The 13569-nt window shown below is 39.0% G+C and overlaps 1 protein-coding gene across 1 annotated transcript in view; it reads left to right on the top strand.

The window, feature by feature from the left end:
• The window catches only part of ABRA (actin-binding Rho activating protein), a 6735-nt gene extending 2567 nt beyond the window's left edge, over nucleotides 1–4168 (top strand). Inside the window, exon 2 of the mRNA XM_009703918.1 lies at nucleotides 3691–4168. Within this exon, the coding sequence (XP_009702220.1) occupies nucleotides 3691–4168 (478 nt within the window). The remainder of the gene's footprint in view (nucleotides 1–3690) is intronic.
• The last annotated feature ends 9401 nt before the right edge of the window (nucleotides 4169–13569 follow it).

The raw sequence follows: 13569 nt of genomic DNA, 5'->3' as shown, positions 1-13569 counted from the left end.
GGAATCAGAGGATCAAGGCCAGTATGTTCATACCATATCCTAATTGCCATTTCAGAAATGAAACATGGGACCAGGACTGATAAAAATGCCCAAACAGCTTTTGTGATCCCTCTGCAGACAGGCAGGCAGGTTGTACCATTCCCACTGCCCTGGTTTTACACCTCACTGCTGACGAGCATTTACCATGATCAGTGTCAGACTATGACTAACGCAGTCATGGATTTCAACCATACGGTACTTTTCAGCACAGCCATCTGAACACACAGAGCTATTTTAACTATTCACACTGGGGATTAGAGCGATGTTTTGCTGTACAGTTGATCAGTCATCTCCCACAAAGAGCAATTGGATACTAGCCAAAGTGAAACAAAGCTCTCCAGAAACCTCGAGTTTGAAAATTTGTGGCCCCCGCTTTTGGGAGAGGTTGTGTGCATCATCCTTTTAAAGAAGTTAGGACCTCAAAACAAAGATTTCACACATACAGTGGGAAAAGAGGATACATTTGCAGCAGATATTATCTGTAAATAACCTAAATTACAATAAATTGCTCATTTTAAAAAAAGCTATAGTAGAAACAAAGTAGATAGCTGTCTGTTAAACTTGACATATATTTTCCTGTCTAATTTTAGTGCTGCTACCTAGGAAAAAAACAGTTACAGATATTTACTGAGGTGCAAACGATTGAAATAACACCTTCTATGTTACTTATAGCTTTTTCTTCCACTGAAATCTGACACAAAAATAATCTTCTGCATTTAGTGTTGTTATCAGGACTGGATTTTTTAACTACTCATTTTTTTAAATTTATTTTATAGCCTCAGAATACATTATTTCAGCCTTCTAACTTAATGAACCTTTCAGTGTGGCTTAATCTTCTTCAAAAAGGCCATAATTACATGGCTGTTAAAGCAAATCTCCCATTTTCTTCTATGTATTCCAGTGAAAAAAGCATCAGTGCCACTATATATATATTTTTTTTTTACTCAATCAGCACCTTCATAATTTCCAGCTGCAATATTTACTGGAATAAGATCGCTTCCTTAGCAGAAGGCACATTAACTCCTACAGGCATAGGAAACTCTATTTCATTTCTGATTAGAAGCCAAAGGGATGCAACAGTGATAGGAAAGTCAGAACATTAAAAAGGGATCCATGCCTTTCCCCTAAAGAAAGGATCAGAGGGAACATAGGACATGGACATTGTCCTCCTCGATGTTCAGAATGAATTTAGGGTGATCATTCTGGTTAACAGGCTAACTTAGTTGATTGCTACAGGTAAAGCATTTCTTACAGTGGGTTAACATTCACAACCTTCGCTTTCGATCCACAAACCATTGTGTTGGTACGGTACAAACATGAAAAACTCTATGTGTATACAGTTTACTGCGTTAACTTGTCATTAAGCTATACAATGGGAAAAAAAAGCACTTCAGCCACCAGAAACAGTTAAATTAGAAGATGCATTAAAAAAAGATATGTAGTAACAGTAAGGTTCCCATATGGGGAACAATAAAAGCAAAAGGATAGATAAGATGGTGTTTTTCTTAAACACTGAGATGATTTGGATAACAAAGGTGATAATAGTACTCAGCTAGAAAAAAGAATTAAAGGTTTCAGTAGGCAAAGCAGAGAAGACTTACTAGACAACAAAGCCTCTACAGAGTTATGCTATGTCACTTACTGTCTTCTTTCCCCTCAACCTTGGGAATTGAAGCTCTAGGACTTTCTCAGGAGTCATGGCCCTCGGAGAGAAGGGGGAGCAGCTGGCTGTGGCAGAGGGATAAGCTCTCTGTGGTGGGATCTGCTCATCAGCTCCACTGAGGCTGTGTTGGTATCACTTCTTCTAGGCATTTTTGATTCGCTTGGGATTCACCTCTGGCCATTCACTGATATCTTCCCACATGAAGAGCTGAGGAAGCAATCAATCTGAGCTTCAGCTAGAGTTAACATTGTGCTGGCACAGGGTTTTTATGACTTTTGGGAGACCTGTAGGTTTCAGGAGAAACTGCTTTGCATAACCAAACCCTGTGCCCACAGTTCCTCTGGGCAATGAAGCCACAATTCAGGGCAAGGGGCAAAGGACCACAGCTTTCTCTTTCTCTGTATGACAACAGCTTATATACAGGAAGATTTGGTTTACTGTCGGAAAACAAAATTGTCTAGTTTTGCTCCACTGATATATTTTTAATGCTTTCCTGCCAACACCTACCTGTTAATCACTTACATGCACAAAACCACAGGTACATACACACTGCCCACTCTCAGGATGCTCTGCAGTCACAGCACAGAAGAAAGGCACATTTACTTGGCAACGCTATATTCTGAATTATTCTGGTATTTTTCACCATATTGATGGGTAAGAGTATTTTGGAGCTTTTAAAATACAGTTTCTCAGTACAGCTAAGCCAAGCTAACGGCAACTCCACAGCTAAAAGAGTGGTCCTGCTCTCCTATTCCTTCTTCTATCCCTGGCACTACGTGTCTGCACTTCTTACTCTAGCACTATAGTGCTGCCCAGTACCGGCATCTTTCTGGTGCACAGACCTGAACTGGGGACATCTCTATCACTCCTATTCTCTCTTTTGACAGGCTTAGTAGAGAACAAAGGAATGCCCTAACAGCAGGGAAACAAATTTTTCTGCAGGTTGCAGTCCTCTGTGCTGTTTTGCTAACCATATTTTGATTCTTTGGTGTTACTGTTAATATTCAGTTGACATTACTGGGGAGGTTTCAGTGCAGCCTTCTGGGGAGTAAAAATACTAGAAAACAAATTACTTGGGCACAGCCACAGCACAACACACTCTGCAGCTGAGCTCTGTACAGACACAATGAAAGGATGTGGACAGCACAAAGACAGCTCAGATGATTATCTATAGCTTCCCCACAACACAGGAGATGGGTGACTAGAGGGAAGAGTATCAACAATTTGTCTGCTTGCAATATGATGCTGCTATGCACACGCACACTCCACCCCCATCCCAACAGTAAGATCTCTGAAGGTCTTTCCTCATCCTTCAACCTTGACACAAATCTCAGTAGCCATAAGTTTCTTTCAGGCTTTTACCCTGCCAGTAGGAATGTGAATTTTGGACTTCAATACTTGTTCAGAACCATACTTCAAATATACAAGCATAGGCAATGGTACTGCACTCCATTAGCTTTTTGCTGTTGTTTTAAACATTGACATCTATTACAGGGGACAGATTTTTGTAGACGCTACCCTCTGTTTTTCAGCCAAGAATAGATGAGGACCCAGCTCATACACTTACAGTTATTGTCGTCTATACCATCAGGGCAGGCAGATTTCAGGCTCTGCTAGGCAGGCAGAAACGGGGAGCTGTGTGACTGACCAAAGGTATAGAAAGTACAGGTAATCAGCCACGTACTGTCTTACCCCCATACAGAATTAAGTCATTCTGAGCAAAAGTTTGTCAAAATGGGCTCAAATCTAGGCTGGAGAGTGGTAGTGTAGATGGGATCAAGCTGTGACCAGCGAATTTGCTTTTGAATGCAAACTGGATCAGGGACTAAAAGCCCCCAAAGAACTAATTTAGAAGCAGTGAACTCGTGCCACCTGGTGGCTAGCATCTCGTCTGGAAAAGCACTGTAACCAAGTTAAGAGATTAGTAGCAGAGTTATGCGATTAAATGATGAAACGCAAAGCTCAAATTCCCTTTTTGTTTCTTTCAGCGCAAGCAGGTTCAGCGAAGAAGCACGCACCAAAGCCCACAGGAAATACAGCCCTGTTAACAGCCTGAGGGACAGATGGCAAGAATGGGCCGACCAGCACATCATAACTCAGAAGCTGAATCCCTTCAGTGAGGAATTTGACCAGGAGCTGGCCATGTCCACACGCCTGCACAAAGGAGATGAAGGCTACGGCCATCCAAAGGAAGGAACCAAAACTGCCGAAAGAGCCAAGAGAGCTGAGGCCCATATCCACCGCGAGATGAGGGATATGTGCTTCATCATTGAGTCAATGGCTAAGCCACGGCCAGACGGCAAGATCCAAGTCACTTTTGGGGAACTCTTCGAGAGATACGTTCGTATTTCAGATAAGGTTGTTGGGATTCTCATGAGAGCCAGGAAACACGGGCTGGTGGACTTTGAGGGAGAAATGTTATGGCAAGGAAGGGATGATAATGTCATAATTACTTTATTAAAATAAGCACACTGCGACCAGAACAACTTGTTTCAGAAAACCGCTCTCCACTTCTCCCTTGCTATTAGCATTTGCACATTTTGAAATCAAGATTCCCCCCGTTCACCTACACAGAAAAGACATCAAGCATTTTTCTAAATATGTATAACTACTGCACGATAATGCAAGCATCCAAATGGATTTTTCTCTGTACCAGGAAGGCTTGCAGGACAATTCAGTTAATTACTAAATGAAAAATACAAAGAAAAATCTATACTGAATATAAGCAGCTAAGTATAAAACCCCATAGCAATATAAATAGCTATAAATAAATTCCAATTTTAACTTGTTCTTACATTCAAGATCTTCCCAACTATTTAAACTGGAGTATCAGGAATATAAACCATGCCAGATCAGAAGTTGAACGACAATATAAACTCAGACCAAGCTTTTGATCTGTGAAAGTGATCTTGTGCACGTATTTCCTAATTAATTTATTTAAATGCATGTAAAAATAGTTTTATTTGAACACAGATTCAAGGATACCACATTTGTTTCCTTTACAAGCAGGATATGCAATTACTACTGCAGTACTATTTTGTGGCAAGTATTGACACTGCTTTCTCTTACATATCACATACAAAGACAAAATCCTTCTTTTTATAAATGAGGTTTTACATTTAGTGTATTTATATAACTAATTTATTAGCTAGTTTCATATTTAGAATTATGGATGTTGGAGAGAAAACACTCAATAGAATGTAATGCACAAAAAAGTTTTGAATAGACAGCCACATAGAAAATCCCTCCTATGCAACATTGTGCAATGTATCATCTGATTATCTGTGTAAATACAGTTCCAATAATACAGGGAAAAATAACAGGTAACACACAAAAGACAGTCAGGTACTTGTACTGTTTTGTATAGCAAAAGAGTGACTACAATTAGCATCTTCCATTGAAATGTACCTCTGTGATAAAAGATACAGAAACAGTGTTCATAACTAAAATCAACTAACTGTAAAGAAAGTGGTGTTTCATATTACACAGAAACACTGGCCTAATTTTATAACATTTGCCGTTTGAACCATTCTGATGTCACTGAAATAATATATTTCAGTCCAGGTGATGTTGAAGAGGAGTAAATGCAAATGAACTAATACTTCTAGGTCTTAAAATTGTATTATGCACAAACCAGAAACCTCTGTAAGATCTATAATACTTACTGGGTTATACAGATCCCTGTTTCTCTAAACTGCTACTGTAAAAATAGCTATTATCCCGCCAAAAGTGTGCTTCATGTGAAAAGCGTTTGTTTTGGAACAAGATGCTTGGGCAAGCAATTCGCATCATGAAAAAGAAGTGGTTTTTTCCCCATAAGATTCTTTCAAACTGAAAGAACAAATATCTTCTTACAGAAGAAAAGGTGTATGAACATCTTGTCTCTGTGATAAAACAAGTATTGCTACCTTATTATGAGAGTACAGGTACTCAAGTTTGAAGCTCCAATGAACAAATAAATCAAATCTTTTGTAAGTTAGTGATACAAGAATCAATTACTATGTCTATTATAAGTCTATGTAGATCATTAGTATTTTAGGTATAGTTATATGTTGTGAATCTAAGGAAAAAAAAAATTAATTGTGAGATGGATTCAGTGGAACTTATTTAACAATATTTTCTTGAGATGCCTCAGACTACTCAAGCAGACCTGCAAAACTGACCTCAAAGTGTAATACTTACATATCACATTTACCTGTATATTCTTATCTTATTCTTTTTATATAATGACCTTTACAGCTGTCTAAATTATCTTGAGGAAATTTGGTTGTCTAAGGAATACATGAACTATAAATAAAATCCTTACGTAATTATTTCTTGGGTTATTCCTCCCACACACTAGACAAGAAATACATGTGCATATTCTGTGAAGAAAAACATCAATAAATTGCTTCAAAATACAAGTACATTCTCCTTTTCACAGGCAGTTAAAATATTTCCCTTTGAAGGTTTCTCTGTCCAAAGCAGCAGAAGATTCTAGAGTACATGGAAATGAAATAGTCTTTATACAAAATACCTGTACAAAGAATACACACTAAAGGCGCTTAAGTGTTAAGTGAATTACATATTTCTGCTCACAAGAGAACTCTCATCCTACCACAGGACAACACAGCAGAGATACAGCTCACCACAGGTATTTTTTTTTTCAGAGTTACGTTCATGTGTGAGTTGAAGCTCAAGAGCAGCTCACCACTGTATGAGGAATCACACGCATCTACTTTCATTAACTGACTAGAAACAGTAGCAGTGATATATTTTTGTACTGAAACACTCAAACCGTAGTATACCACTAAGAGGTGCATTTCAATATTATGCATGTTTACAGCATGTAATAAGAGCTTGTGCTTTTATACCAAGTCTATGCCATCTACTACTTCACCTTCAGCGAAACACCTGGAATACAACTAGGCAGGTATTACTGAAGGAGGAATCCAAAAAACCTTCCTGGCTTACGTCTTGAGCCAACAAAATAGCCTGTAGAAACCGTGGAGTAAATTAAGTTTTTCCACTTCTTCCTTACCTGTTTGATAGGAACATGGAAGTGTGGAGTGCCTCTTCTACTCTATCTTCCACTTGTGGAGCACTGCTTCTAACAAAGAAATTGTTACATGAAAGGAAGGCAGGAATTGATGCCAATAATTTTCATTCACATGAAAGCCATCTTTGCCTTGTTGCATGCCTATTGACAAATAAAGTTGAGCTGATTGGATCACAAGCAGGTTTAGCTCTGGCATTTTACTGCTTTTGCCCCATACAATGTAGGGAGGCAGACACCTGACTTGGACTGAATAAACTGCTGACATTCCCAAATGCAATCATCTTCCTCTAGATTCATTATGGCAAGTTAAGGATTTCCACTGGAGGCAATAATTGCTCCTGAACCAATCTTAACATCTGAAATTTAGGCATATTTGCACCTAAGTTAATGCTGAGATTCATAAAAGTTTCATCCACTTAAACATTTGCGAGCAACAGATTATTGACATTTGTCTTTTCTACAAGCTCCCGTATGCCCACCAGAAGTTATTGTGGACAAGACTACGCTTTAACAGTTTCATATAATGCATATACTAATACCAGCGGCAAGAGAGGCAAATACAGACTAAGCTGCAGGGCAAACTTCCCAGCTGAACTGTAATTCAGTGACAGAGGAGGTTGGGAACCTTCCTGTTTTCTCCTTTATGGAACACAGTAGAGAGAACTGAACTTCTCTAACTTTTATTCAAACACACCTGGCAACAGAACAGACCAGTTGTACTCTAATTCTTGAATCTCAACATTTCATTTAGCTGATAAAACAGAATTGTTTAGGTTGGAAAAGACCTTTAAGAACATCAAGTCCAACTGTTAACCTAGCACTGCCAAGTCCACTACTAAACCACGTCCCTAAGCGCCACATCTACACATCGTTTAAATACGTCCAGGGATGGTGACTCATCCACTTCCCTGGACAGCCTGTTCCAGTGCTTGACAGTCCTTTCAGGGAAGAAATTTTTCCTAACACCCAATCTGAACCTCCCCTGGTGCAACTTGAGGCCATTTGCTCTTGCCATAACGATTGTTACTCGGGAGAAGAGACCAACCCCCACTTTGCTACAACCTCCTTTCAGGTCGTTGTAGAGAGCAATAAGGTCTCCCCTTGGCCTCCTTTTCTCCAGACTAAACAACCCCAGTTCCCCCAGCTGCTCCTTACAAGACTTGTGCTCTAAACCCTTCACCACCTTCGTTGCCCTTCTCTGGACAAGCTCCAGCACCTCAAGGTCTTTGTTACAGTGAGGGGCCCAACATTGAACACAGGATTTGAGATGCAGTCTCACCAGTGCTGACTATAGGGGGACAATCCCTTCCCTAGTTCTGCTGGCCACACTGTTTCTGCTACAAGTCAGGATGCCATTGGGCTCCTTGGCCACCTGGGCACACTGCCGGCTCATGTTCAGCCAGCTGTTGACCAACATCCCCAGGGCCTTTTCCGCCAGGCAGCTTTCCAGCCACTCTTCCCCAAGCCTATAGCATTGCATGGGGCTGTTGTGATCGAAGTACAGGACCCAGCACCTGGTCTTGTTGAACCTCATACAGTTGGGTCTCGGCCCATCGATCCAGCCTGTCCAGATCCCTCTGTAGAGCCTACCTACACTCAAGCAGATCAACACTCCCACGCAACTTGCTGTCATCTGCAAACTTACTGAGGGTGCACTCAATCCCCTCATCCAGATCACTGATGAAGACAATTAAACAGAACTGGTCCCAGTACTGAGCCCTGGGGAACATCACTTGTGATCAGCTGCCAACTGGATTTAACTCCATTCACCACCACTCTCTGGGCCCGGCCATCCAGCCAGTTTTTTACCCAGTGAAGAGTGCACACATCCAAGCCATGAGCAGCCAGTTTCTCCAGGAGAATGTTGTGGGAAATGGTGTTAAAGTCTTTACTGAAGTCTAGGTAGACAACATCCACAGCCTTTCCCTCATCCACTAAGTGGGTCACCTTGTCACAGAAGAAGATCACGTTAGTCAAGCAGGACCTGCCTTTCATAAACCCACACTGACTGGGCCTGATCACCTGGTTGTCCTGTATGTGCCACGTGACGGCACTCAAGATGATCTGCTCTATAGCCTTCCCCAACACCAAGCACAGGCTGATGGGCCTGTAGTTCCCCGGATGCTCCTTTGGGCCCTTCTTGTAGATGGGAGTCATATTCGCTAACCTCCAGTCAACTGGGACCTCCCCAGTTAGTCAGGATTGCTGATAAATGGTGGAAAGTGGCTTGGTGAGCACTTCCATCAGCTCCCTCAGTACCTTTGGGTGGATCCCATCCGGCCCCATAGAACTGGTGCAGCAGGTTGCTAAACATCTCCCCTTAGGTTATGGGGCCTTCATTCTGCTCCCCATCCTTGTTTTCCAGCTCAGGGGGCTGGGTACTCAGAGAACATCTGGTCTTACTATTAAAGACTGAGACATTAAGTACCTCAGCCATTTCCTCATCCTTTGTCACTGTGTGTCCCTCACATCCAATAAAGGATGGAAATTCTCCTTAGCCCTCCTTTTGTTGCTAACATATTTATAGAAACAATTATTTCTTCTTGCATGTTGGAACACCCAGATATATGTGCATTTATACTTACCATATAGGATAAAAACAAGACTACAGGTTTAGAGAAAGGTAATATTAGATCAACTGACTTTTGAAGGGAAAAAAAGACTAGTCTACAAGCTCACAAGCCCTCCTCAAATCTCTCCTTGTCTTTAATTCCTTACATCAGCTGTGTTACAATGTAATCACCACCATATATCACAAATCTATAGCCCACTGCAGATAACTTCTTAAGCCTCCCATTCATAGTCATTCCAATGCAATGTTAAAAACTTTATGCATCAAAAAACTTTTTCCATTTTTCCACTCAAAATATTTTATTTCCAACTGGATAAGAAAACCATGCATGATATGACTAATGATTTGTCTTGATACCGTCCTCCATTACTTACCTTTAAGTAGGCAGTACCACACAAAGCCTTGTACTCTGGGAAAAGTATTTATTTTTATGTAAGGGAAATATTAAATATTGATATAATTCATGATGTATAGAAGTGTTTCATGTAGGTTATATGTTTTATAATATTTTTTACATAAATATGTGACAAGTTTATACTTGCAAAGTAGGTGGAGAAAATAAATCTCAATTAATTAAAAAACAACAGAACAAAAGTACTCCACAGATTATCCAGTCTAACTCTCCTACTATACTGTATCATATTCTTGTGAAACTAGTGTGACCTCTGTCAAATTTAAATATTCTACTTAAATTCTAAGTAGTAAGATGATAAAGGTCAAAATTGCTTGATGCAAGCAGTCTTTGTAGATTTTAAGACCTGCTTTCCCATTTCTGACTTACTCAAAAAATAAAACGCTTAACCTTTGAGATGAAGAGTGAGCAACTCTTACTCTCATGGTAGCTTACAGTTCCACATTATTTTCTTAAATACTGTATTCACTTCCCAAATGTTTTATTTGAAAGAGACTTCCTTCTGACAAGTGACAGATCTCCCTCATTTTCCTGTCTGAGGCTTGTGGTGCTCTTGCAAGGATTGTGTAGTTTGCTAGGAAAAGAAAATTTCTTCCTTGGTATCAAAAAACTCACCTCTTCTTCTCTAGGAACTGAGAGGTACATTTTCCATATTCTGAACATAGCTTTCATGCTTAAGTGACAGCATGGAATTTGTATCAGAAGAAAGAAATTTGACTTTCACACCTTTTATTTTTTCAAGTCTTATAACAGTTGCTGCAGTGGCTTGAAGCGGGTGGATGGTTCACTGGATGTATATCCCACACCCAGTGGAAATCAGCTCCCTCCTGCAAGGCAGTAACTCCTTCTTTAAAATGTTTTTGTACAGCCAGGTTTCAGTATTACAGCTCACTTTTAAAACAAGGGAAGGCTACTGTAGTGGAAAGTATAACATTTGTGGTGAGACATTCAATTCTCACTGATCACAGAACAAATATTGGCAAGCCCTGTTGCCACAGGTACTTCAGCTGCTATGTACACATTGCACCACACCAACATCTCAACTGAGGTCACTCCTGCCATCACAGGGCACACTGAAAGTAGTTTAGTGTTCAAGAGCATGTGCACTACTAGCAGGGTATCTATTACAACAGAAACTCAATAAGGATTACAAAACTTGTCAGATAAGCCAGAACAGCAGAAAGCAGAGCTTAAACAGACCTGACATGGGTGATACTGGAGTGGGACAGCGGCAGGACCACTTTGGTTTGTACATACTACACTAAGTGTCCACCATTCACTCGGCTAGACTCTCTCTCTCTCTGCTCCAGTACCACAGTGTAGCTTTACTTCATATTGCAGTAGCAGGTACTGTTAAGCAGAGAAAGAGTAGAAGTTTGTTCCCTTAACTGAGCCCCCTATTCCTGTGGCAATAATAAAACAACCTGACAACACGTGTTCATTTACAAAGAACATATAAGTGAGATTTAAGATTCGAGTCCTGAATGAGGAATACTGGGGAGTATCCAAATCAAGATTATTTTTTTTTTTTAATTTGAAATTGAATGAGTAGTAGATGTTTTTACTCCTCTTCAAAGACTGAATTTTATGCAGACAAGCTAACTCCCCATACAAATCTAACGCAGTATATGTATGAGCAGGATGCAAGCACAAGCCATACGTAAGAAATCCTGTCCTTTTGCAGATTATACAAAAGCAGTAATTAACATAGACAGGATTTAGAGCTGAAAGATGATACAGTAAGAATTCCCAGGTATCTGAGCAAAACATCAAGTTAGTCAATGAATACATCTGAGTATTGTATGCTGAGACAGTCTTCTGGCACCAAACTCCTTCAAAATGTAGCTCATAAAGCCTTCAGCATATGTCAAACCTCAACTCTTTACAATCATAGAAGCAAACCTTGCCAGGAAAGATGGAAAAGTATACTGCAGAAAATTCATATTAAACTGAAGTCAGGAGGTACATCAAGACAATGCCTTTTATTTCATCTATACAGTCTTTTATATGTGTAATACAGAAGTTAACTGCACCTTTGGTTAACAAAATTCATGGTCTTTCATTAATAGATGTGCATTACTCTCTGTAGATCCTTTACACAGCTAGTCATATCACTAAGCGTTACCACAGTGATTTATACTTTAACTCGAATGCCTTTCTGTTCCTTAACTAATTTAATATTTATACAAGTGTGATTGCTACTGTACTGCTTACTGATCTTGAGTTCCATTTTTTTTCCCCCATGTGCCTTTCCAAGACTGGTCCAATACTCAGAGATATTCAGCTACTGAGTATTTTCTGTGCTTTTATATAATTCTTCAAAGTAAAATTCCTTATAAAATTCTTCACAGTTGTATTTAAAAATATAAAATAGGCTTTATTTGCAATATGAGCTTAGGATAGAGACTAAGCACTTGAATTAATGGGTTTTGTCAGGAAGGAGAATCTGAGATGCTTTTTTTCCCCTGCCCCTCTTCTTGAAAATAGCTGAAGAGAGCATATTTCACTCTTACTGTTTCTCATTGGGCTTTCAAAAACCAAAAATTCCAAAAAGGATGAGTAAATACATCCTATATATTCAGTAAAGTTATTAAGTGAACAGGATTAATCTGTATTTGTACTTCTAAGTAAACTCCAACTTCTAAATAAACTCCAACTCAAGTTTGTTTTTACATATATTTAGATTTATTTGCTATACATCACTGTGACCTTATAGTACTTAAAATCCATTACAGGATTTTTTGTTGTTGTTGTAATAATGAGTCTTAACTCCACAAAGACAATAATACTGCTGTGGAAGACCAAAGGGGAGAGAAAAGCCATTTCAATTTATTTACAGTTCCTTATTTTGTAAACATGTAGTCTATGCATTGTACTAAGTTCTAATAAGGATAAAGAGCTATACATAGAGACAGGAAACAAAGCCCTGTATTTCTATTCATATTGAGCATTAGCATATTATAGATGACACATCTGCCCTTTCTCATTACCATAGCAGTAAGCTGTCTTCAAATGTTTTTAAAACTTTCCAGAGATGTAAATATTTTGAAATAATATACAACTACACCTACTTAAGCCAACTCATTTGGCTTTTATTCCATTTCTAGAATAATTTAAAGTGCTATAAGCAACCCGTCAATCAACACTTTTCTATAATAACAAAACTACTTTAAACATTAATTTACAAGATAATATACAATGTTCATTTGAAATAGCTGAAATTTCAGCACAAAGTCAGTCACTGTCACACTTAACAGCAATTTTTTTTGTTTTGTTTTTGCAGAACATAGAATAAAAGCTTTGAAACAAACAGTTCTGTTGAGCTGTTATTGCCACAACGGCTTATCAATTTTCCTACAAAAGTGGACAAGAGCTACTGAAACTGTATTCTAGCCTGTCATTTTTTTTGAGGTCACATGACAGTAAGTTTGCATATTCCACAAGTCTACTGAATTACAATATTGTCTACCTATAGTACATTATCTCATTTTAATCAGAGCTGGTGCTAACTGTAAATTTACAACATAGACCCACTCAAAAACATCACAACTATTTTTTTCTTTGGACAGGAATAAGCTATATTCTTGGAGTTGATGTGCTACACAGCTACAACAGTATAACAGTATATATCTGACACTTTATGTTGAAGAAAGATGCATCTATTTCTGTACTTTTAATGCCCTATTATAGCTACAAATTGTTCACCAAGTTTTGCTTGCTTTAGCCTTTTAATTTTGTGGAAACTATCATATCCTTACATTCCCTTGCTATTTTGTAAGTCCTTGCCACGTAGCTCATTATTGTCAGTATTTGTCCCAAACCTGCAGATCGTTAACAGCATGTGC

Source organism: Cariama cristata, unplaced genomic scaffold (genome assembly GCF_000690535.1).
Source record: "Cariama cristata isolate BGI_N322 unplaced genomic scaffold, ASM69053v1 scaffold11667, whole genome shotgun sequence".
Taxonomy (NCBI): Eukaryota; Metazoa; Chordata; class Aves; order Cariamiformes; family Cariamidae; genus Cariama; species Cariama cristata.
The sequence above is the reverse complement of the archived record's forward strand: the minus strand, read 5'-3'. Positions and strand labels throughout refer to the sequence as shown.